Raw genomic sequence first — 26,715 nt, 5'->3', positions numbered from 1 at the left:
ATGAAACAGAATCCCAACTGAGCGATTCATATAAAAAATATTACTTATTTTTCCCTACAAACCAGGGTTATGGGACGTGTCGAGGCAGGCGAGGTGTCAGCAAGGCGGGAGGAGGAGAGGCAGGGGCAGAGGCAGGGAGCCTGCTGGTCAGAACGACTCAGAACTCTCCGGAACCTGATGGGCCCCTGGGTGTGTGACAGAGTGGTGAAGAGACACAGGCCTAGCTTATGCAAACTCAGCCTGGTTGGGGTGCTTATATAAACAAGCTCCGGAAGGTCTGGCCCAACGGGTACTAGCAGAGAAGCAACACTGTCACGCACCCTCGTGGAGATAATATACACTGACAAATCGCCTGACCGCAGCTTAATTGGTGACAGGAGCGCTTGCCAGGGGCGGATATGAAACGTGTCAATAGATTTAGTCCGTTGACTGAACGATGGGACCGTCAGGGTGTCGGTGGATACCGCCCGGACGACACAACAGGCAAGTTGCCCTTGAAGCACAACCGCGCACCTCGACGATTCATCTTGATTTCACAAACCCCTGGTGTTAGCATTGCTCTACTTGGCATCCATTTTTCAACGACCAATCTGGAGTGGACCAGCCAGAGTGAGCCTGTCCTCTGGCCAGAGGAGAGGCCCTCTGAGGGGGGATGGGCGGCTCGGCCTACCCTGGACCAGCCCAGGCCTGCCAGGGCCACTCCCTGGTGCAAATCACACGCCTCTGATCCATCTGGCCAGCTCTTCCAGGTCACTGTCCTGGAAGTCCGCGGCGTTCCCCTGGGTCCCCCCCGCAGCAAGTAGGGGATTCTGGGTAAAGGGGCGGGGGCTGGAGCGTGGCTCCTCAAATCTCCGACTCCATTAATCACACTTTGCACCCCCGCGGGCCGCCTAGCACTGTGACAGTGACAGCGCTGAGAATGATTAATACTTAATGTGGCGTTTAAGAGAATGATTTATGCCATCTGTTAGTGCATGACACGGCGCAGAAGCCAGCTCCAGCACTCACACACACACGCCTTGTCGGCCAGGATTAAGGGGGCGATTCATAACTTAATCTGGGGACCAGTGGGTCACCTCCAAAATTAGGGGGGGTTTCACACCATAACCACGGCGTGTGGGGGAGGTAGTGAAGGGAGGATGTAAGGGGAGCAATTTGGGTGCAACCTCGAGACTGCTGTGAGTGAAGGAAGTTACACAGGTCAAAGTCCCCTCCATGATCCGTTCTCCAAAGACTATCCCAGTGTTCTATTCAATCCCATTATTCTGTTCCATTCTATCCCAGTATTCTATGACATGCCATTCTCCTCAGCAAATGTTCCAACCTGGAATCTAAAGTCTGGTAGTAAACAAACAATATTGTTCCGTCTCTCCCTCCCTCCCTCCCTCCCTCCCTTCCTCCCTCTCCCCCTCCCTCCCTTGTGCATCTCTCCTCCCTTTCTCCTCCCTCGCATTTCCATATTCAAACATAGTGTCAAAGCCCCAAAACAAACAATTTATTATCCAGCAGAGTGTGCACAGTTAAAAATACTCTGCTTCAAATCAGCATGGAAATCTGACTGTTCTCCTTGCTGTGACGTTATCGCTGCTCTCTTCCTCTCCAGAGGAAGCTGTCACAGTCGAAGGTGAACACAAGGACGCTGGCTCTGGCCGGCGATGGCAATCTCTCTGCACACCGCCGGGTCACTTCCTGTTCTGTTTGATGTACTGGAAGACATCACAATACTGCCAGATATCATGTATTTCCAACACAATATTCATCAAAACAAAGAAACTTGGTAGAGTAAGTCAATTGATACATCAATTCCCCCTGTATCAAGTCTAGTATCTATGATCTTGTTATTGCTTGTCGGTCTTGGTGCCTGTGTGTCTATGAGGGGAGTTGCAGTACTTGTGGAGAGAGATGGGGTGAGTGGTTGGAAGGGGGTGAAGGAGAGAGGAAGGCATTGAAGGGGGAGTGAAACTTCCTATATCCTGTTCCTGGGAGTAGCATCTTCATCTGCTTTCTTACAATGTTACCAAAAAATAATAATCACAAAAAGTCTCAATGTCTGGGTTGTTAGGAAACAGAAATCATCGACTGTTTGAAACAAGCAATTGAATTCCTCTTGAATGTTGTACACTGGATCTGAAGGGGACCCATGACAACTAATACCCCAAGAAGCTAGACAGCCAGAGGAACATCAAAGAACCAAGCCAGGGTACTATTATTAAGATATTCAATAACTGTCAGAATCTAGACAGATGTCTGTTCTTATTTTGTCTCCCAGGGATGCTTTATAAGGTACACATTTATACATCACCTTGAAAGGTGCTGTATTATTAGTATCATCATTATTACTGATGACCAACTCTACACCTCGGGGAAACATTCCAGGCCAGGCCAAAAGAACAGCGAGAAAACGGATGTCGTCATCAAGATGTCTTTGTATACCATAACGTAAGAAATTTACATACTGTAATTCATTTATCACTCCATATGAAGCCCCAGCAACAATTTATAACAGCCAGTGTTTTATATAGATGCAATTATACAAACAGTATTTTACATCTAATTGAAGTTATCAGCAAGTGCCAAAAGCAATTACAGAAAACCTCTACACTTCGGTGAGGTATTTCTGTCCAAACATATACAACAGACTAAGAGAGAGTAAAGGTTAATCTGTAATTAGCTGTACTTTTTTCTTTATTTCTTTTTTCAAAGGGTTGGATAAATTGTGTGGATAAAATCCCGATTGACCAGGCTGGAAATGAGGCAATGTAGCATGATGTCCCTGGAGCAGAGAGCAACCCTGTCCACTTAAACAAGGCATGTTTCAACAGGTAGCTTTCTTCCTGTGAAGGCAAGCCCTATGGAGGCTGAACCACTGTGGTGGTGGTGGGGGGGGAAGTGTGTGTGTGTGTGGGTGTGTGTGTGTGGGAAGGAGTGTGTGTGTGTGGTGGGAAGGAGTGTGTGTGTGTGTGTGTGTGTGTGTGTGTAGGAAGGAGTGTGTGTGTGTGTGGTTGGAAGGAGTGTGTGTGTGTGTGTGTGTGTGTGTGTGTGTGTGTGTGTGTGTGTGTGTGCGTGTGTGTGTGTGTGTGTGTGTGTGTGGTGGGAAGGAGTGTGTGTGTGTATAGGGGGGGGAGCTTGGGTGGTAGGTTACATAGGAGCTCCAGAAGTCGACATCAGAGGAGATGTCTTGATGTAAATAACTGTACCACAGCTCGCCCCCAGCAGTACAGAGGTGCTGTTAACACAACAGGCGTTCCCTCAGCACTTTGCAGTTAAGGCGGCCGCCTTAGCAACACACGCCTGCGGCCTTAACTACGTCGTCATATACATAGATTTGTTTTTATAGCGATATCCGCCGTGTTACTCTGTCCTGTTTTCATTCCAAAACGTGACCAACGGCAGTCTCCCTTCTCTGCAGAACGCATTAGTCTATCACATTAGTCTATTGCACAAACTACCACCCCCCCCCCACCCCCCCGGTCTGACGGCAAACCCCACCCTACCACCTTAACTAACACATTTTCAGCAGGAAATCCTGCACAAGCCTTCAGCATTCTGGCTGTAAGGTCAGATAGAGAAAATGAGTGAGAGAGAGAGACAAAATGAGAGAGAAAGAGGGAAAACGAGAAAGACAGAGAAAAAGAGAAATCAAGAGAGCGAAAGAGAGAGGGAGAGTGAGAAGAAGTCAGCAAGAGTGTGTGTGTGTGTGTGTGTGAGAGAGAGAGAGAGAGAGAGAGAGAGAGAGAGAGAGGAGAGAGGGAGAGGAGAGAGAGAGAGAGAGAGAGAGAGAGAGAGAGAGAGAGAGAGAGAGAGAGAGAGAGAGAGAGAGAGAGAGAGAGAGAGAGAGAGAGAGTGAGAGAGAGAGAGAGAAGGAGACAGAGATAGACGGAAGGATCATTTCTCACAAATGTAAATTTATGTACACCCCTCTGACAGTCTGTGATCTTGGTTGGTTTGTGTCTGTCTCTCCTTCTCTCCTTATTACCGCTGTTAATTAGCTGTGTCTGGGCCGCCCAGCACGACGGCGCAGGGCTGGAGACATAATAAGCGAAACAGGCCTCCACAATTACCCTCCTCCTGACTCAGGCAGAACTAAACAATCCCACCTTGCACCTTTCTCCTTCCACTTAAGAGGCCTAACTGCCAGTCACCCGAGACAGCCAATCAGAAGGCGGGAGAGGGAACAACAGCCCCACTAGTTGGTTCAACCAGAAAGAGGTAACAACAGCCCTCGTAATTGGTTTAACAAAAACAGATTTTTCTTTGGGAGGTTATTAGGAGTAGGGAGCAGGGAGGTGACGTCTGTGGAGGACAGTGTCTGGCAGTCCGGGCTATTTTAGTAGCGCAGATGCCTTTAAACAAATAACACACAACCCCTGGAGGACAGGATCAGGCACACACAGGGGGTGAGGTTGAGTCATCCCCCCTATTCAGACGGTGTCGTTACGCGTACTGACTGAGAGTGGCTCCAGTGGCTGTTCCGCATAACGTCCAGGTGCTCCGCCTCTCGCTCCAGACGAAGCCAACAGTCGGAACGCTCCTCAGAGGACGACACGGAGGCAGGACGAGCCAGGCCTTGTCTCTCGCTGGCAGGGACCGCTCTCCTCCGAAGGGGCTGGGAGGTAGCCTTCAGGTTTAGCGTCGCAGGAGGAGATGGACAAGGAAAGCGCAGCCAACACCCTCCCTCCTCCCCATCCTCCTCCCCCTCCTCTCCCTCTCCTCCCAGCGACCGCACCGCCTTTTCCTGCCTGTTTACCACCCTCCGCCCCCGACGGCGGACATCTCCCACTTGTCAGTCAAGTGTCGGAGGGGCTCAGAGTGACAGGCCCCCCTCTGTCACATCCAGTCAGCTCCCTGCTACCAGACGGGTCAGCCTGGCCAGGAGACAGGGCTGCTGCAAGGGGGGTTGGTTGTGAGAGTGACTGGGACTATAGGCCTAGCCCCTGGCACTGCAGCTGTGTCCACACCCCCCCTACACTAACCACCCAGGACTCCCTGACAGAGTAGGAGTGTGTTGTTGTACTGGTTGAGAGATAGATACGGTACGTTTACAATACTGTGTTTTCTGTCGGGGTTTTATATGGACCAGGCGTAACTTTTCAGTGCGATACTTGTGTACAACTACGGTTGACTTTTCAAAATGGCAGAGGGGCGAGTTTTCCCACCAATAATGTAACATGGACCAAAAGTGAGAGCCTGAGACCAAAACCCTGCACAGCAGCCTATCAGTGTGCGGCACGCCCACCCTCTGCAGAGAGACCCGTAAAAATACGCAATGGCGTAAACCAGGCGATACACAGCGAGAGAGGCTGACTGACAGGCTGTCTGAGTGAGGTGACGTGGCGACCATGTTGCTGTTTCCATGCAGCACAGTTCATAGTGTGACACTGAATCCCCTGCTGCTGCCTCTTTCATCCCCCTCCTGAACATGTCACATGACGGATTCCTTTTCACCTCCGACGTGCGCCGTCACCTTCCTTGGATACGTTTAGAATCATTCGGAAGTGTCTGTCACCTCCTGCCACACATTCGTATTTTAATAGCCACCTGTCAACAAAACAGACAAAGACATTTATAAAGACTAAGAGAGAGGGGGAGGGAGAGACATACCAGAGACAGAGAGAGAGACAGAGAGAGAGAGACAGAGAGAAAGGGGGAGGGAGAGGGAGAGACATACCAGAGACAGAGAGAGAGGAGGAGAGAGAGGGGGAGAGAGAGGGAGAGACAGAGAGAGAGACAGAGAGAGAGAGGGAGAGAGAGGGGGAGAGAGACAGAGAGAGACAGAGAGAGAGGGGGAGAGAGAGGGGGAGGGAGAGACATACCAGAGACAGAGACAGAGAGACAGAGAGAGAGAGACAGAGAGAGAGAGGGGGAGAGAGGGGGGGAGAGAGGGGGGGAGAGAGAGGGGGAGAGAGAGATATACCAGAGACAGAGAGAGAGACAGATAGAGAGACAGAGAGAGATGGGGAGAGAGAGGGGGAGGGAGAGACATACCAGAGACAGAGAGAGACAAAGACAGAAAACACAGAGAGACAGAATAGCTCTGGATTCAAGCCATGTTGTTGGAAAGGGATTGAAATTGATTGAGAATGATTAGCCAGTCCACTCCACCAAGACAGAAGCATGATAAAGCACCTCTATTCATTGACAGGTAATGATTCACACTGATCACAGTTCAAACCAAGCAAACCCTCCGCATGTCTGGCATGCCTCACCCTGCTCACCTGCTTGTATAACCCAGTTATTGAAAAAACTGTTGCAGTGCAGAACTTAGTTCAGGTTTAACCTTAACAGGAACAACTACAATCATTTTCTAGTATAGGATACAGGAGTGGCAGTATTCTGCTGAAACAAGAGTGATATAAGAAGGATTTGTGGGCGTACAGATGAAAAAAGTCTGTAGAGATGAGCACTGGCCTATGAATAGATTCATGCTAACCACGCTAGCATGGGTGCAGCTGTGTCGGTGTTCTGCTGTGCCAGTCATCCTCAGACACAGGGAGCACGCTGGCCACTGAGTCTGTGAGGTAAACTGTGGATATTACGTAATCATAGTGACGCAGTGTATTAACTATTGCCCCGGGGTGGAGTTCAGAGTTAGCGATATGACTTATGGGGCTTTGAAGCTGAAGTACACTTATAGACTAGATCCTCATGAGTCAGAGTGCAGCGTTCAACATCAGATTCGTGTGCGTGTGTTTCAGTGTGTTTCTGTGTGTGTGTGTGTGTGTGTGTGTGTGTTTTGGTGTGTTTCAGTTTCTGTGTGTTTCTGTTTGTGTGGTGGGTGGGTGTTGTGCATGTGTGTGTTTCTGTCTGTGTGTAGTGTGTGTATGTGTGTTGTCTTTTTCTGTGTGTGTGTGTTTGTGTTTCTGTATGTATGTCTGTGTGTGTGTGAGTATGTGTGTGTGTGGTGTATTTCTGTGTGTGTGTGTGTGTGTGTGTGTGTGTGTGTGTGTGTGTGTGTGTGTGTGTGTGTGTGTGTGTGTGTGTGTGTGTGTGGCTGAGTACAGTGTGATAAATGTCCAGCGTGGTGCTGACAGGGCAGGACCTAGGGAGCTAATGTTCTTGTGTAGGGTATCATCAAACAGAAATACAAACTTTTTTTCATCCCACAGTCTAGCCCAGCCCTGTTGAGGAAGTACTTGATTCATTGGTAGATTCATTTATTCATTTCATCTTGAGGGACAATGGTAAACGCAGCATTGTTAAACAAAATGTGTAGGCCTTTTGAGAAATGCAATTAGCGTTTCTCATTAACTTTTGTTTAAAATATACACACATTATGATTGTTCAGGAGAGCCTCATTTAAATTGTGCTCAGTGTACTTTGAGATATACCAACTCTTATCCTCTAGACAATATATCAGTGTGAATAGGCCTGATGCTGATGTGTCCCCAGTATCGCTAAACAAACATGAATTATGCAAGCTCCACAACATTCAAATCCGTTTTTCCACACATTCAATCTCACTCCCCCATTCCTCTCTGTTGCTTTTTCTCTCTTTCTGTCTCCTCACCCCCTATTTTGTCCACTCCCTCTGCCTCTCTCCCTCCCTCTCTCACACACACACACACACAAGCAAACACACAAACACCGTGCACTGAGGCGTGAAACACCCCACACGTCCCCTCAATCTCTGTGGTGTGGCCTCGCTGGGGGACTGGAGCAACTCTGCCTGGTCTTGCTGCTTTGCACGGACACCCCCTCCCACCCCCTCCCACCCCCTCCCACCCCCTACCCCAGGGGGGCCAGCACCGGATATGAACCGGGAAAAGGGGAGGGAACTGGAGTATGGGGAGAGTAATAGAGAGATGGGACTGGGTGGGTTCAGGGGGATGAGGGAGGATGAAGGGAGGGAGGGTGGGGCGAGGAAAACAGAGAAGAGTTCTTTTTATCAGTCCCGTTGACATTACCCCTATCATTGCTCCACTGGATATTCCTCCTCCAGGTCTGAGTGACTTTTCCAGAGCGCCTGGGAGGTAGGAGAGAGAGCCGCCAGGCAGAGCGCTGTGTGCTGCAAACTGCAGCCAACCCCCTGTGATAGCTGACAGACTGGCCCTCCCAGCTCCACACACACACACACACACACCAACTTCACTGTCTGAGAAGGTGGGCTTAGTTTTAGAGAGACAATCATCCAGATTCATAGCAAGGACTGGGAATCTATGAGACAGCACTGCTGTCGAATAAATATGTACACTTTAAACGTGGAGAGTGAGTGTGTTTGGACAGGACGGTGGAAAGAATGGTCGATTTGACCTCGGACCTTCTCAAACTCCCTCCATGACCTCACATCATGGCAAACTGCTCTGGGCCTACGTGTTGCTATGAGAGGCCAGAGGTGAACTTTCTTTTGTTCAATCCGCTGTTCATCCCAGGCTAAACTCCTCCAATGTGACCTGATTCTGTCTCGGAAACAGGGCAGGGCCCCCGCCAGCCCGGGGGCTGCAGAAGCGGCCTTCCCGGTCTGGAGGTTTTTTTAGCTTGAAGCCAGGGCTCATCGTCCAGTGTGTTTGGATTCTGAGTGCAGGTGGAGCAGAGAGAGGCCTGGACCCAGTCCCTTAGAGAGGGAGGGAGAGGATCAGAACCAGGAAGTTCTCCACCCCTCCGGCAGAGCCAGCTAAAACACAGGGGCGGTAGGTAGGCACCACAACAAGAGTTGAGGACACAGCCACGCCTGTCTCAGGGCCACACTGTTGATACAGCTGGTTGTGAAAAGGGGACTGGCGTTGATTCTCTTACTCTGAGGTCAGGGTCAGTGGACCGACTGGGGCCATGGAATGTTCTAGAAACGTACTCCAACACCCCTCGAAAACAATAGATACGGATGACACTGGAATAAGAACAATAACCGAAAGTCAAATTTTGCATGTCATGAAGCGTAAAAAGCCTTCCATGCGGTTGCTCTCGTTTCAGTTCAAAGGAAGCCAGAAGCTCCACTTGGCAGCAGTCGCTGATGTATTCTAACCGTGATATGAGTTCCTCTCCACCCAGGGAGCAGAAGACAAGCGTGCAGGCCACACCCCGAGTCTTCAAACAAACGTTGCCAGGGCAACTTCATTCTCATTACCACGGTATCGCGTTGTGTCTCCTTTAAGCTGGAGATAAGAGGCGCCCCGCTCCGCCTCATTTCCTGGAGATTCTTCATCTCAGCTCCCCAGGAACGGCTCTGTCTGCTGGAGACAACGTAGCTGCTGTCAGAAGGGCCAGGGAGATCCAGCACGCTCCACGCCCTCCCGTCCTCTCCCCTCTCCTCTCGTCTGCGCGTGTCTGCACTCACCACCCCTCTCAACTCGCCTTCACAGGCAGGACGGGTCTGGCCGTCGGGAAGCAAGTAGTGAACGTGCGTGCGTGCGTGTGTGTGTGTGTGTGTGTGTGTGTGTGTGAGAGAGACAGAGTTTGTAGGTCTGATATAATGCTCCATTGGCAGTCTGAGGGGAACTCAAGTCTCAGGAGAAATGTCTCGCTTTCGTATGCGGAATTAAACAATTCACAGGCACACACACACACTCACACACAAAGACACACACACACAGACAGACACACACAGACAGACACACACACACACAGACAGACACACACATCGTGAGCACTCTGAGGAAGGACACTGTTTCCTTTCACGAGCTTCCTTTCACCAGGTGAGAGGAGACACCATTTTAAGCTCCATTATCGTACATTACAGGGAAACAGACATGCTTGCTCATAAAAGTGGATTTCACAGTGACTCCAGTTAGGCCTTTAAAGAGTTTCACACAAGAAGCCACAAGAAGCGGACCATTTACACAAATATGCCCTCCAAAAAGGCTTACTCTTCATGTAGTTTTACAGCAATAAACAAACTGTATTGTAATAACATTGTAGTTACATACAGCCTGAACAGCAATGTATAGTGGAATTTTAGGTTATTATACATGTATAAAAATGCCAAAGAGTGAGACTGTCTAGTGAGTAAGTTGATTTGGCAAAAGGGCAGATGAAGTTTGTGATACTAAAACAAGCTCAATGAGCTTGAACAACCCTCCACCCTTCTAGTTCCACTACTGTACCTACACAACAGTGTGGTTACTGTGGTGTCTCGCTGTGTACTTAACATGGATGGTAAACCATGTACTCTCGAGGTAAAATGTTACCAGAACAAGTTTGCCAGTTCTGCGGTACAAGGTCTTTGAACGTTGCGTAGAACTCATGAAAAAGAGATGAGGGAAATCAAGTGGTAGTGATGTGGTAAAGAGGTTACTCTCTCTCTTTTTTTCTCTCTCTCTCTCTTTTCTCTCTCTTTCTCTCTCTCTCTCTTTGTCTCTCTCTCTCTCTCTCTCTGGCTGGAGAGCTGCATACCATGAACATCTCTCTCCCTCTTTCTCTCTCTGAATAAAAAGGACCCATACAGTGCACCTCTTTCTCTCTTCCTCTCTCTCTCTCTCTTTGACTGAAGGAGGAGGGGGGGATAAGGTTGGGGGGAGGTCCCAAGAGGCTGAGAGAAAGAGAGAGCTAGGGAGAGAAAGAGAGAGAGAAAGAGAGAGAGAAAGTGAGAGAGAAAGAGAGGAAGAGAGAGAGAAAGAAAGAGAGGAAGAGAGAGAGAGAGCCTTCACACAGGTCCAGTTCCTCCCCGTCGTATGAGGAACACTCTAGGGTCCTGGAGGTCAACAGAGGTGACAGGAGAAGCAGTTTAACCTCTGATCACATGACCTTTGACAGGTCTTGTCGTGGGGGGGGGGGGGGGGGGGTTTGCATTGGAGCACATTAGATGTTTTGCGTTGGACCATGCCAATGTTAGCATAACTAATCTAATGCTGTGGTTGTTGAAGGCGTGTGTATTGATTGTTCATGGTGTGTATGTGTGTATGTGTGTGTGAGTGTATGTCATCCGTGTGTGTGTGTGTGTGTGTGTGTGTGGGTGTGGGTGTGTGTGTGTGTGTGTGTGTGGGTGTGTTTTGTGTGTGTGTGTGTGTGTGTGTGTGGGTGTGGGTGGGTGGGTGTGTTTTGTGTGTGTGTGTGTGGGTGTGGGTGGGTGTGTTTTGTGTGTGTGTGTGTGGGTGGGTGGGTGTGTGTGTGTGTGTGTGGGTGGGTGTGTTTTGTGTGTGTGTGTGTGTGTGGGTGGGTGTGTGTGTGTGTGTGTGTGTGTGTGAGCGATACATTGCTTTGGATAAAAGCATCTGCTAAACGACTCAAATGTAAAACCCCCAAAATGTGTGTGTGCGTGTGCACGTTGGTGTGTGTAGCTGGAATGTGACTCCGATCAATCTCAGTGTAATTACAGTTGGGAGTTTCCAGTCTTATACCTGCTCATTACCTGGAGAGATCACAACGTCACTGATTACAGAGCGATTGACGTCCCACCTGTGTCAACTGGCCCTCTCGCTCTATTCTCTCTCTCTCTCACAGGCAAACACACACACGCGCGGGCACACACACCCTGTGTTCTTGTGGCTCCAGGTGGTGTACCCTCAGGACCAATGCCACCACCCAGACACTGTCGGTGTAACAAAGTCAATGTGCAGCCTGAGCCGACTAATGAAGTTCCCGTAGCGCGCGCAGGCGCTCGCCCACAGCCGCAGGGAGAGGAGTCCAGACTGAGCTGCACACGTGTGTGTGTGCGCGTCTGTTCTCCCCTGGGGCCCCAGGAAACACCTACTTTATCTCTCCACTAATGACTGCCTGTTGAAACTTAAACACACACCTCAACACAGAACAATGTGTTCAGTTCATACACTATCCTTCCAGGTGGTTCTGGAAGGTTGCACTTTCCCAGTTCCCAGGGCAACCCTGGCGGGGGGGGGGGGGGGGGGGGGGGGGTCAAGGTCACATGCCCAGACAGGTGAGCAGAGAGGTGTATTCATCACCTCACTTCAGAAGACAGTCGCTTTCGCTCTCTCCATCTGTGTGGCAGATACACAACTCCAGTCAGACCAAGGCTTGATTCCCTCCGGCTGGCCCAGGCAGAGTTTACTGGACCAGGCTAAATCCTCAGAACCATCTCTGAATTAACCCACTGGCCTGGAGAAACCATCCCGACCTAGCCAATACAGGGTGAGCAGAGCGAGGAGTTCTGGTCTGTGGGGTAAAAACCCTGCTAATGCACATTTTGTAATGACAATCTCAACCAAACCACTCCTCCCATCCCCCAATCTCCACGTCCAATCCCATCTCCCTCTTTCCTCGTCCTCACCCAGCGGCAAACTCGATCAAAAGTCTCTCTCCGCTCTGACATGTGAAATTAAATCCTGCCATCCCCTCAGCGAATGCAGAAAGGAATTTGAAAAGCGTTAGCAGTCTTGGGAGACTCCTTGGTCCTGTTTGCAGGCCGGTCTCCGGCGGACGAAGCCAAGCCAGGCAGACAAACACATTCCTGGTCGTCTCGTGCTCCGGAAGGTCTACCTCCGAGGTGCCTGCGAGCCGGCCTCCTCAAATGGGATTAGACAGACTGGAGCTTTAAAACAGATCAGCTGTGGAAAAACAGCTTCCAGGACGCGCACCACCGACTTGTAATCTCTCGCTCTTTCTCTCTCTCTCCCTTTTTTCTCTCTCACTCTCCCTCCCCCTTTGTCTCTCTCTCTCCCAGGAGTCAACATTACACAACGTCGGGTTAAGTCCTGTGTTACTATAGGTCAAGCGATTGGCTCGTTACCGTTTGTACATGACAATTTTCCCTCACATGAGCCTGCACAGTGTTGGGAGAAAGTGGAAGTTCACACCCCGCTGCAGGAGAACACGTGAATGTGTGAGATGCAGGGACTCATTAAAACAGGCTTTCTCTGCGTGCTGCGTTCCTCTACAAGCCGCCTCCTCGGGCCATTATTATTAAGATTGGTCGTGTTCCATATCCTGGTTAAAGGTCCGGGCATGGCTTTACTTAAGTACAGGCGCTTTTACTGCAACGGCGGATCACATTGGACCAGTGTGTGTGGACAAGGAGAAGATGCTGGGGAAAGAAACTACAAACGAAACCATGTGACATGTTTCGTAAAGAGGGCGTTGGTGGGTACTGTAGTTGGACATGACAGAACGATCCTCTGTGTGTGGATATCAGACAGAACATAGATCCATATCAGCGTATGGTGTGTGTGTACCGGGCTGACAGATAGGCGGAGACGCGCGCTCTCTCGATGGAAGCCCTTGGGGATCAGCCTTTTAGCTCCGTCTTCAGCTCATTCCCTCAGCTAACGAGAACATTAATTACATTCCGCCAAAAGACCTCAAAAATAACAAGTGTGTGCGTTTCTCTGTGTGTGTCTCTGTATTGTGTGCGTGTGCAGACAGAGTGTGTTCGTTTCATTTCAAAGGTGTGTGTGTGAGGCTTACAACCACTGTTAAATACCTTAGGGAGGGGCGGGGGTGGTACATCCCTGTTCCCATTAGGTTCAAATCAAATTAACCCTCCAAAAATGGAAAGAGAGAGAGAAAGACTGCGAAGGAACATCAACGAACAAAGCAGACCATCGGGGGTACAGTGAATCTTACTTGAAAACTGCTCCCGATCTTGGCGTCAACAAGGGTCTATTGTCAGTTCTCTGACTGTCACATGATAGCGCAGCTAAGCAGAGTAATACCCTTATTAAGCCCCATTCTCCTCCCTAATGCCTTTTCTTCTATCCCTGTGATCCGCCTACTTCCACCCCACAATCCCTGCCTAAGCTGATTGTTAATTACCCCAGCTGACCGAAAGGAGAAAGGCCAAAACGCAGTGGTTCTCTGGCATCCCTCCTAGGATGACTACCATCACTGTCAAACTTCTGAACTTCTGGTTGCGGTCGGCCTAACATTACAGCAACATTACAGCAACCAAACGCGTTTCTGCCTCTGTACGACATTGTTCTGTCTGCAAGCCCCTGTTCTTTGAACTAGACCATGTCCTTTATTCATCATCGCAAGAGTCTGGCACGGGTATGTATGCAATATGCTAATTAGAGCATTAACATATTTTTCTCTGCAGACAAATAAAGCTAATTCGAACGTGTAATTTACTTGGCTGTAATTTATGTGATTTTCTCAGCACCCCGCCATGGTTTCCACCAAATTTCCATAAACACAGGTGGGAATAATTCCCCTTCCACGCGGACACAATCAAACATGTAGCGAGGGGAGGTCCCGGTGGCGCTCCTAATCCTCTGTTGTTGCTCTAATCCGGGCTCTCTGTGGAAGACGCCCGCGGGCTCTGTGGGTGTGCTAGCATGCTTGTGGTTCCACGCTAATATCAGAACACAGGCGCAGCACTGCCTCGGTTCTGCTCCTGCCTTGTCAAGGTGACTGTCACATGCGGAGATTTAGGATTGTTGTGAAGCACCCGCCCATGAATCCTACAAGTGAAGAACCGCACTCCCCACATGCGCACACACACACACACAGACACACACACACACACCAACACACACACACACACACACACACCAACACGCACACACACAGACACACACCAACATGCACACACACACACACACACACCAACATGCACACACACACACACACACCAACATGCGCACACACACACACACACACCAACATGCACACACACACACACACACCAACATGCACACACACACACACACACCAACATGCACACACACAGACACACACCAACATGCACACACGCGCACACGCACCCAAACACACACACACACACATCTATAAGCACACGTCCTGTAAGCCAGTCGCCTGCTCCTCCGCCCTCGATCACTCAGCGAGTCCCAGAAGCCGGGCTGAGGCAGAACAAACAAACTCTCTCAGTCTGTTTGACGAGGTGTTTCTCTGGAACGCCAGGAAGCTGAACCATCTCTCATCCCTGAAGGGCAGCTGTAACGCAGCAGAAGAAAAAAAAAAGGGTTCCTGGAGGCCACAAATCTGTCTGCTCATCACCGCAGCACCTGGGTTTAGAATGACGGGACCTTTTGCGACCTCACCTACCCGCGCTTATCCTTCAGACGGGGAGGAGCCCCGGAGCTATGGAAGTGTTGGCGCTGGAGGCTCGGATTAGACAGCTCCGAAGGAGCGCCACGAAGCCGACTGCCTCCGTGTCTGAGCGACGCCACGGTCGCTTTCCAAGCATCAGATGAAAGGACACAGATGCTGCCAGTCAGGGTCTTTTACACCTCGTTAGCGTCTCGCGAGCATCGGCGAATCACAGCGTGTTAATGCGGCGCGGGTGTGGAGTAGAGCACACCTACCCCGAGGCCTCAGGACAATAACACCTCGGCCTCGTCCAAGGATAAATACGCTGCCGTCTGTAATGAATACTGGCGCGTGAAGACACGCTGGAAGTGGGTTGCTTGGAAGAATACTCCAAGCATTTTGGGAGGTTGTTGGTGATCTTTAAACCTTCAACCAGAGAGCCTGAAGTTAAGCTTGATCTTCAGACCGAACCCACTTGGCTGTTGTGACATGTTGGAGCTCTGTAAGGAGGGGGATGGAATGGAAGGGGGTTGCTTTGTATGTGTGTGTAGGGGGGGGGGGGGGGGCTCAAGTGAGTGACTGCTACAATGGATAGACGTCAGGGTGAAGGGGATCGCGGTGGAAGCAGAAGACAAGAAGCTGACTCTGACAGGCTGGAGGTTGGTGAAATCGATCCACTCAGCTTTCCTTCCAGAAGACTTCCAACTCCTGGACCAAAACAAAGATGTCTGGCTCTTCTTTCCTCCAACACAGCCTTTACTTATTTCACTCTAATATGAATGAAAAGGAAGTCCTGTTGTTTCAAACCAGGTAAAGCACACAGAATGTGACTGACGTACAGTGACATTCACATATAAACAAACACTGTTACATCCAGCTCAAACATACTCCTTTCTAGACGGTGTTGGCTCCACTAAAATCTAACCTGACAAGTAATTCCCTGTGGTAATGTAATTCCCTCAACCAATATTTACCACGGCATTGAGAGAAAAACATCTTACTACGAATCAATAGTCATTTGCAATGTAAACATCAACCCAGCTGGACCTACAAAGGATACTGCCATTCGTTTCTCCCCTCTCACTGTGTGTGCATGCTGTAAACAGGCCGGAGATAGAGGTGGAGACAGGTGACACTGATTTAGACCTGGCTGGCACGCAGGTGTCATTGTGGCTGGTATGACCTGAGAGTGACCTGGCTCTGCAAGCTGTCTCCCAGGGTTACACCCCGTCCTACTGCTGCTTTCCACTCCGAACGGGGATCTCCATGGGAACCCAAGATGGGATGAATATGTGGGGTTAGGGTGTGTGTGTGTGTGTGCGTGTGTGTGTGTGTGTGTGTGTGGGAGGGAGGGAGGGAGGGAGGGAGGGAGGGAGGGAGGGAGGGAGGGAGGGAGGGAGGGAGGGAGGGAGGGAGGGAGGGAGGGAGGGAGGGAGGGAGGGAGGGAGGGAGGGAGGGAGGGAGGGAGGGAGGGGCGATGGGTGCTAAATTACCTTCAGGTACAGTACATGGAGATGAAAATCATAAAAAACAGCCATTCACTGTAAAATGCAGTGGCAGTGAAAGGACAGAGTGTCCGCTAGGGAGAATCCTTCCCCTTACATTCCTTCCACTGTCGCTCATGTCTTAACGGAGGTCATGTTCTGCGGAGATTTGAAGGACATTAACCTCAAGTTAATGTGTACACTGATGCATTTTAATAAAGTTATTAAGTTACAAAAGAGAGGGCCTCATCTGGGTCTAAGATATTTACCTCTGCCCAGAGGGACTGGCTGAGCCAGAAATACCACAAGCCATTACAGGGGACATATCACCCATCATGCCAAAACAACTTAAGCCAGCATCAATTACAAGGAAGAGAGAGAAAGAAAAGGACTGAAGAAGCTGTTTTGACTCCCCAGGGAGAGAATGGGTCTCACGTTTCAGGAGAGCTATTCTGTACAGCATTCCACAGGCAGACCCACAACATGTCAGAACTAGATACCGCAATGCTGAGCCGCCCGACCCGGTCTCCACTGACCCACACCACAGGGAGAGGTAAACAAGCAGGTCCATTCAGTATTTGTTGATATAGACGGTGAGGAGGAGGGGGGAGGGGGGGGGGGAGCAGGGAAGCTACCTCAGAAGTTTGAAAATCGGCCAACGGGCTAAATATAACCCATGCAGGAGAGTGTGTTTTCTCTAGGTAGGTGTGTGGAGGAGCGGTTGAAGCATCTGTCTTGCGGACCCAATTTCAGCACTGCGTAGCTTCCTCGGGGAGGGGAACAGAGAGCAGCTCTAGCATCTGAGAGTTCCTATCTGGTTTCGATGGTAATGGTGTGTGTGTGTGTGTGTGCGTGTGTGTGTGTGTTTGGGCCAAGCTCCAGACATCAGTCACCTCAGGCAGTAGAAGCTCGGCCAAACATCAGCTACCGTGTTGATTTCCTTGTTGGTTTGCAGCTACACAGGGACACACAAGAAAAGTGTGCAGTCTAGTTTTCCTGAATAGTCTGCTTCTAACTCCTCAAACTATGACATGACACAGTATAGACCTGTGTAGAGATTGGCTACTCATGTCTAGTCATTTCAAACCTTGTTTCACTTCACAACGTACCCATAGAAGCGACCAAGCTCAGTTAATATTCAGAGGGTGTGGATTTAAAAGAAGGGCTTGCAAAGCCCCTGCCAGTCATGCCGGCAAATTCACACCCCTACATCAAGCTGGTGGGACCCAATGTGAACGGCACTTTGATGAAATCTAAGTGGAATGGACTTGCCGGGGCCAGAGAATCAATAGCACATTAACACAACCTGGACGGTCGAGCTGAGAGCCTGTCTCCAAGGCTGTGAGAGGAGGAAGGCAGGGGAACGACTGTAAATCTCTGCCAAGGATGGCAGCTCTTGCGGGGGTCTCTTCAATGAGGCGTGGTGGCCCTGGACGGCCACTCACCCTGGGTCTCCAGCGCCTGTCAGTGTCAGGCCGGAATCACCCAGCACCACAGAGGCCTCGGGCGCTATCCCATCATTCCCTTGGTTTCCTCCACGCGGTTCCTCCGCGTGCAGAGGCGCTCGCAGACAAAGACGCTTCATTTACACCCACGTCAAGTTGACAAAGTATGCAGGCGCACCGCAGAGTGTGCTAACAGGGTCTGGCGGGACAGTTATGAAGTCACAAAACCCGAAAACAGATCAATCATTTATGGAGAGGTATGCAAAAATCAATCAAATAAAATAGAAAAGAAGCGTAACCATAGGAGCAGCACAAAGACTGCAGTTAAATGAATAGAAATAGAAAAGCTATCCCTCTAGAATACATTACAAACACGCCTGTGAACTACAGGATGGTGTCGATGAAACAAGAATATTGGATGAGAGAAGTAGAATGACAAATATTTCCCCCTTGAGGCAAGACAAACACACTGATGGAAATAAAAGTGTAGGTTACAGTGAATCTACATTCTCATGCTACACATGAGAACGCTAATTCCAGGGTGCCTTTACAGAGAACATTTCACACTCATTTAACTCTTTAGCGATGAGGAAAATTGGTTTTCTGTCTCTCTGCTTACTGGTCCCAACCTCACAGAACGGTCGTGTTTCCTGACCTCATGCATGATAGGCTCACAATGGAAGACACCACGGAAGGATAATGGGTGTCGCGTATAATTATCTCCCCCCTGACTCCCTGGCCTTCCCTCGCAGCGGCTCATTCAGGGCGCTTTGTTGGCCTGCAGGATCACCCACGGGGCTTTGATACGAGCAGGCACAAGCACAAAGAGACCGTCTGAGGTGAAGGATGGAGAGGACACCGGCAGATATGATCCCTGCTCACTCGGACTAGCTCACACAGGGGGGTCACAGAGCCGGCAGCAGGCTCTTTCTCGACCCCCGCAGGATGGAGCCTGTGTTTGACCCGTCTGAAGAAAAAGACATCTTCCAAGAAACACAAGGTCATCGCCAAGAAGAAACCCAGACGCACTCTACTGCATAGCAAATGTGTTTGACGAGAGTGGGGAAATAGACATCGCCGAGTTTATACAACGAGTACACAATGTACTTTATCTAAATATTTGTTATTCAAATGCAGCCATTAGGCTGAATACCTGTTGCTGAGAAGGCAAATAGGTTAGGCTTATTTCAGGCTAAAGGAGCTGGTTATATACACTGTACTCAGGCCAAGAGACGTGCTCACAGCGCTATGAAATACAAATCATGGAACTTGGCGCCTGGTAGGATTCCTCAGATACACACACATACACACTCTCACAGTCACTCCCCCGCGCGCACACACACACACATGGATACATTTGATTCTCTCTGGTTTTGTTTGATGAGTAAGCCAGTTGAGGGCTGGCTCTCCTCCACAAGGCAGCACATTACCATACATCAGGGGGAGAGGAGAGGGGACGGGCTGTAGAACGAGGCCCTCCTCTCGTAAGCACCCTGCTCAATCACAGGCAGCCACCGGGGGGAAGGACGGGGGAGCCCAGGAGCAGCTGCGACGAGACCCGGGTACCTACGGAGGCCAAGCGCTCAGTCCGTCAGAGGCTAAACGTTCTGTCAATCTGTGGGAGCGAATCACCCAATCACTCCCTCTCGTGTGTTTTTTTCCACGGGGGCTTCTCCATAACACGGTCCGGGATCACGCACCAGGTTTCCTCCCAGCGGGACGTTCTCCAAAAACAACATTTTTAACGCGATGGCTCATTTCTCCTCCATGATGATTTGCGAGCGCCTCTCAAGCCTTTTTCCAGCGACTGATAATTCACCCTCCGACTGCCCTCTCTCAATCACTGGGTTCAAGACTATTACAGCCCACAGGAAGAGACGTAATGGGCTCTCATACTTAATAGCCTTGCTACAAATATTGTCCACAACATATCATAATACACTCAATCATTTCACTTCGTGGAGAGTGCATTTTTTGAGGCTTCTCTCATCTTTACAGCAGACTGCTTTAGATTAATGAACAGCATTTATGTAAGAGTATTAACCCTGTATTCCTTGATCTCATAGCTCAGGTTGTTTGTCCGGGTTTCTTACTATCTGACAGGCAGGCTACCAGGCTGGCTACTTGGTTGCTTGGCTAACTTGCTGGTTGGCGACCTGGCTAGTTGGCTAACTGGTTGGCTGGCTTGACAATGCAGTGTGGATGTTCCAGTATGCACTGCCAGACTCCACATCTGCTGCTGCCTACAGCGTTGTGGACGATGGTGAATCTGTTAAAGAAAAGTCTGCTTATTTCACTGACTTCCCATCACCAGGATTCATATTTCTTCTCATCTCGACATAATTGTAAAAGATGATCTTTTGTCTTACAGTAACTTCAGATGGAACCAAGAAATTAGATATGTGACATAGGACAGCGGCCCCCGATTATGCTTAGTAGCCAACAGTGCTTGGTGGTGAGGGGACAGATGGTTAGGTGAGGAAAGGTGAGGAGAGGAGAGGTGAGGAGAGGTGAGGAGAGAAGAGAAGAAAGGAGAGGTGAGGATAGGATTGGAGAGGAGACGAGAGGTGAGGTGAGGCAAAGATGGGAAATGCAGGCGAGAAGAGATGAGGTGAGGGTAAGAGAGGCAAGGAAAGGTGAGGTGAGAAACCACTCGATCAGGCACTGCATCATTGAAATTGGGATAGAAATACATCCTGAAAACAGTGGTCTTTCATGTCCTTGACCCACTCTGCTGCAGGCGCAAATGGAATTTTTGTTTCACTCATAAACCATGCTCTGGGGTCTGTCCAGTTTGGCAGAGCAGATATTTCATTTCCTCCCCTGGACTTAATGTCCAGGCAACCGTGAGACTAGGCAGCCAGGACTAACCGGAATAAAAAATGGATTTGAAAAAATAATTATAACGGATTTGATTGTATTATGATCGTATTGATCAAAAGCTGGCCCTTTGAGTGAGGGATAGTTAACCCATGCACATTCCTTAATGCCTTGACTGGTGATCATAAGGACCAAAAGCCTGCACACTGACCATACAGCATAGCAGAAAAGCAGGCGAATGGAATTCAAGGCCACCTGTCCGACACATCTCTTGACGTCATGTTCCACTAATGATTGTTCCGGCACCCATGAACAAGCGAGAGGGGAGTCTTCAAACGGTTCCAGTCACCCAGATTAAAACGCACGGGGCAACAACACAAATGTAATTGGTTAATGGGAAGATAATGACACAGATGCTCAGTTAACAAACTAAATAATCAACACGGTGTGATTCTCCGATGACACATTCTCTAGTCAATCTTCAGTGTTCCATGTGAGTTCTTTTAATTAACTGTCTGGGATTTGATGATTTCCATGACTCGGCCCATTCTTCTTGATGATAGGGTTGATGCCACTGGTGACAATGAGGTACATATCACACCGCGAGATTTGGAAACGTGTAGCTGGCATGACAAACAGCAACGGTTGTCGGGGAAAAGAATACGGTTTCCCTTTCAATTATACTGTTAAGCTAACTGCAAGAGAGAGAGAGAGAGAGAGAGAGAGAGAGAGAGAGAGAGAGAGAGAGAGAGAGAGAGAGAGGAGAAAAAGAGAAAGAAACAGAGAGAGAGTGTGACATTTGGAATGCATTCTGTCTAGTCACACAAATAGCCTTCTCTTTACTGCACTCTGAATCCCACTCCATCATGGCAACAGATGGAAGGACTCTAGCAAGACACATCTTGAGAAGACTGACTCAAGGTAAGTAGAGTACACTCCTACTAAACAGGGCATGTGCTACTAAGCTCCATATTTTCAAAAACCTCTAGCAGGGAAGAGGTGAGATGCACTCAGACTTGATAGAGGAGAGGGGACAATATGGTGTGGTGTGTGGGTGGGTGGGTGGAGGGGGGGGGGAGCAGTGGGCGAGAATCAAATGGAATGAGTGGGTGAGTAGTTTGTTCACTTGGAACATCCTTATACCACACAAATATGGTACAATATGAATCTAATCGCAAATAAAACCTTTTTAGAGTTAGCGTTATCAATCGACAGCTTTGAAAAATATAGTGTTTATGTAATAAAATAATATAAGAAAATTACCCATGATTTATACATTAACAAAAGCATCAATGGCATTACTATAAAGAAATGAACCATCTAGTCTCTCTCTCTATCCCTCTCTGTCTCTATCTCTCTCTCTCTCTCTCTCTTTCCCGGGCTGCCTTTCACGGAGCGTGTCTGAATGATATCAGGTTTAACTTATTTTGATAGAAACTGCAGTGTCCTTGTTTCTGTCAGTGTTCAATTCTTCTCCGATCTGCTTATGTCTATTAGCCAGAAGGCATTCAAATGGCGCTCTAAACCGTCGCAAAAGCTAATATCCGCATTTACGCACTGCTCAGGGACTTGGCAACACTAAATTCAGAATGTAAAAACCCGAATGTTCCATCTTGAATTTAAATAGGCCATTATTAATGTCAACGTAATACGATATTAATAACAACATCTTTTCAATACAAATTAATATACATTATTCCCTGTTATTCTACTTACAGACGATTATTTGTTCAATAATGTGTTCTAAATGAACAAATATGGTTTGTTCAGTGAAATACCTGATAACGTCCCCTTCCACGGATTTATCCAATAACCACAACACAAAAACAAATTGGCAACTTAAACAAGACTAGGGTGGATTCCGTTGTTACGAGAAGAAAACGGGTTTTTATTCACCACACACCAAAGCACATATTGTATCTACCGGGTAACACCCGCTTCCATCCAATTTGGACAAAAACACATAAAGAAACCAAACTTAAAGCAATTCAGAAGAGTATCTATTTCTTCTTTATGCGAAAGACACCTCTATAGTAGGCTACCGCATAAAGTCATGAACTTGAGATATAGAAGAGAAATACGTCAGTGACAGAATTGCGACACCCAGATTGCAGCAGACTCGGGGCATCGTGGGACTCTCTCCTGGATACAGAACTTCCCAACTCAGCCATTTAAAAGCGAAAGAAGATTCTTTTTACCTGTTGGTCCCTCAATGCCATCGGCGTAGATCTGAACGGCCAGGATCAGTAGAAAAGCACAGGTGTTCATTTTTCTGTTAAACTCCACTTTGAAAAACCCGCAGAAATCATTTCAGTGACTCCGCATAGGACCGATTTGCAAGTTGTGGACTCGAGACCATCGATTCCACGAATTCTTGCTGAAACGTAGTTGAGACTGAGCAAGACAGGGGCAGCGCGAGTTCTGGTAACTGACGTCAGGATAAACATTGAAAGGGGTAGACAAGAGTTCTTTCCCAGGCATAGGCTACTTTCCCTACCCGACATGACCGTTCAAAAACATGCGACGGACGCCTCCAAGTGGCACTGTCAAGCAATAGATTTGCGCTCAAGGGAATTTCATCTTTCTATTGGCTGATGGGGTGTAGGCTATTTAAACAGCTTTTTTTTCCCCATCCATATTCCAACCAGACATATATCTATCGTTTCTTCTGTATGTCACTTCCGCGCCAACTCCCCAAACTCCCATGCCATCTACAAGTAATATCAATGCCCTCACCTCGCCGTGTATTCACCGGCATGATCTTGGGCAGCTCTTCCAGAACAATGAACAAAGACTGAAGATTAGAAGACAGAGGCATTAACGAGGCGCTCTCAGGTTGACTGGATGTAGGCTAATCTGTTTTGCACACAAGCAACTACCAGGCACCTGAATCGACGTGTAGCTCTGCCATGATAGGGCAGAGGGAATTCAACCGTAATCCATCCCCTCTAACATAATTGTTTTTTCACTCTGTCCATGAGAACAATAATTATTTATTGATTCTCAAATGTAACACCCTTCTTTTTTAGAATTGACCAAGAGTAAAGCCATCTACCAAACACAGCTTCCTTACCTTTAAAGGACACGGGCTGCCTGATAGCCTAAAACTTGTTTCCACACAATCTACACAAGGCAAATTGTCATTGATGAAAATCTTGCAAATCGTGTCTCTGATAATCCTGCAGATCTTAAAATGTTATATGCTTAGTAGGCTATAACATGGACTCTGGTGCTGACAGGTTTTGCTACTGAATAGCTGCTGTTTTACCACCTCCCTGCCATGTGATTGCACACCACCCCATAAAGACATAGGAAGATCATTTATCTGAGTCTGAACTGCAGGACACTGTTACAAATGGAAGGTGTCCTCTTATATTTATAACGACACTACATGAACCTAGTGACTCATAATTCAAATTGAGCATCTTGTAAAAGTGCTGACGATGCTGTAGACCCCACCCCTAGAAGCTTTGCAACAGTCAAGTCAGGTTCTGTCATCAAGTGCCCATGGCCCCAAAGAGCCCAATTGGATCAAAGCACCATTTGCAGAGGCTGTTTATCATTCATCCTGTTGTCCCGCGTGGATATTAAGGTGCAGGATTGAATTAAACGGGGGGAACAGATGCAGACCCCAGCAGAGAGACGTTTCAGGCCTGCGAGGGGAGCTCGCATCCCAGCCTCTAATGCAGTTAACGGGACGACAGACGATCTACAGATTACATAACAAATTATTCAATTTGACCGAAGGAGCTCAAGCATGTTTCACGCTAACACCTGTAATCACGCCTTTGTGATGCATGGTGGACATTTGGCACCTTTAAAGTTTACCGGTAAAAATTGATTTAGCAACTTAAAACTGGAGGCTAATTTGCCTGAGGTTACATGTGGTGCATAGTGCTGTTTAGATTCAATTTGGGGACAGGTGGTGGCAGGGATGCTAACAGCTGCATAGTGGCAGATAAAACTCTTTGTTATCATAAGCGGTGATCATGGCAGTAGCTTCAGCAGATGCTACTCTCAACCTTCAACAAACAAACACATCTGGATAGAAAAAGAATATTAGCTGCACTGCAAAGAGCCACCGTTATAATTAACCTACCTGGTAAAGGCAGAATATCTGTATCCATCAAAGCCGTCTCAGATTGCATTTATTTTATTTGCTTTATGAAGAAACTAAGATGTAGGCCTACTTCTCATATTGACCACCCCTATTTCTATGTTCATAGGGCTCATCACAGCCAACTGGGCAGGTTTGAATATTGGTGTGGACAAACGTTTTTTATGCACCCATATGCTAACACTGCTCCTGCTTTACTGATACTTGGAGGGGAAGTTTCAATGGTCTGTTGATATTGGTAAGGACATGTCCCTACCACCCGCCCCGAAGCCTACGTCTTTGATCACAACACAACAGGAGCCTGTGGGCTCCACTGGACTCTGCTGGGCAGTGACAGGATGTGAGGACAGCACGTTTGCCAGGAAACCAACAGAACTTTCAGAGAAGCGGCAAACCTCAAAGAGAGGCTTTAATCTTGTTATTGAATGACATTGAAGTCCAGCAACCCGTGGTGTATAGAGTCCTTTAAACCTCAGATACGTGTCCTTCCCCTCCATACACATGGACTGTGGGCCTATCCCCCAGAACTCAAACAGAAACATAATATACCTTTCAGTTTTATGGAGGGAGTTTATTTAAAAAATGTACAAAACAAACTTGTGCAATCTTGCTCATTGGGCAAGTAGTGTTTAGTTACATTTAAAAGTGCTCCAACGTTCCATTACAGAACTTTTTTTTCTTTCTTAACTGTTGTTCCTCAGTCAAAAAGACAGAAAGATCAAGTGACAAATAGAAAAAAAAGACATGAACTGCACCATCAGTCTTGGCTTCTCTGTTTTATAAACCAGTGGTCAAAATATATTTTTCAACAGCATCTCACATGAGACAAGTCACATCTTTGATACAGCATTTAAAATGTTGATATAATAATGAATATAACATTAGTATAAACATTTGGGATACGTGGGCTGCATAGGTGATTGAACATCGGTTCTGTATCTCTGGTATCTTTGCAAGATATATATGCTGACCTGAGTTCATTATGTCTGCCTTTATCAAATGAAATAAAGTGATCACTGTGCAGTCCTGTATTCAGTCTGCAAATCCAAGTTTTGTATTTGCGCTGTCCAACTTTGAACATTGAAACATGATTTTGACATTTTGAAAAAGAACATAAATAGAAAAGGATGTTGTACAAACACATCGACAAGAATCACTTTTGTACAAACTGGCTACATAGAAAATATCAAATACTTAACCCACACAAACTGTTACATCAACAGAAGTCTTTTTTTCCTTGAATGCCCCAGCATGGAGCTCACATTGTAACACAGATGAGCCTTGTAATAGGACATCAGTATGTCTAGGAAAGGATGGATTGACAAGTCGCTAACTCAAAATAGACTGTGCCAAATACAGGGACTAGAGCTGTATCCAAAATATAAAAATTAAATATGTGACAGCATCCATTTGGAAGCAACTGTTTGCTGTTAAGTTCATTTAGGAATTAATGAGAACAAAACTGCAATTATAATTGTAGATGAAACATTTTGTAGACATATGCTGTACACCTTGGATGGGTCTCCTGAGTAATTTCTACATAACCCAGTTCGTATCAACATCCTGTAGACATTATCTCTTTCAATTTACCTGTAATAACAGAATTCAGACTGACACAAAATGCCAACAAAAATAAAATACTAAAACAGCCAGCAGGTTTCATTTCAAATCTTACATTAGATAGAACAGCTGTACTGCAATTGTTCAGGCGACACACCGTAGTGAACTGCAAAATGTCTGAATGGCTTTGATCTTCAAGGTTGTAGTAAATCAGTCTGAGAAATATTAATATTATGCAATTACACAGTAGAGAGCAGTTTCAATTTCCCTCTCTGTTTCCCTCCCTCTCCCCCTCTCCCTCTCTCCCTCTCCCTCTCTCCCTCCCCCATCTCCCTCTCTCCCTCCCCCCTCTCCCTCTCTCCACCACTCTCCCTCTCCCCCTCTCCCTCTCTCCCTCTCTCCCACATCTCTCAGT

The 26,715-nt window shown here is 48.0% G+C and overlaps 1 protein-coding gene across 1 annotated transcript in view; it reads right to left on the bottom strand.

Annotated features, from left to right (window-relative positions):
* ptprub (protein tyrosine phosphatase receptor type Ub) overlaps positions 1–22,891 on the bottom strand; it is a 141,025-nt gene extending 118,134 nt beyond the window's left edge. Inside the window, 1 exon segment of the mRNA XM_067238126.1 lies at positions 22,822–22,891. Within this exon segment, the coding sequence (XP_067094227.1) occupies positions 22,822–22,891 (70 nt within the window).
* Positions 22,892–26,715: the final 3,824 nt, after the last annotated feature.

This window comes from Osmerus mordax, chromosome 6 (assembly GCF_038355195.1).
Source record: "Osmerus mordax isolate fOsmMor3 chromosome 6, fOsmMor3.pri, whole genome shotgun sequence".
NCBI classification, from domain to species: domain Eukaryota; kingdom Metazoa; phylum Chordata; class Actinopteri; order Osmeriformes; family Osmeridae; genus Osmerus; species Osmerus mordax.
This window is presented reverse-complemented; position numbering and strand designations above follow the sequence as displayed.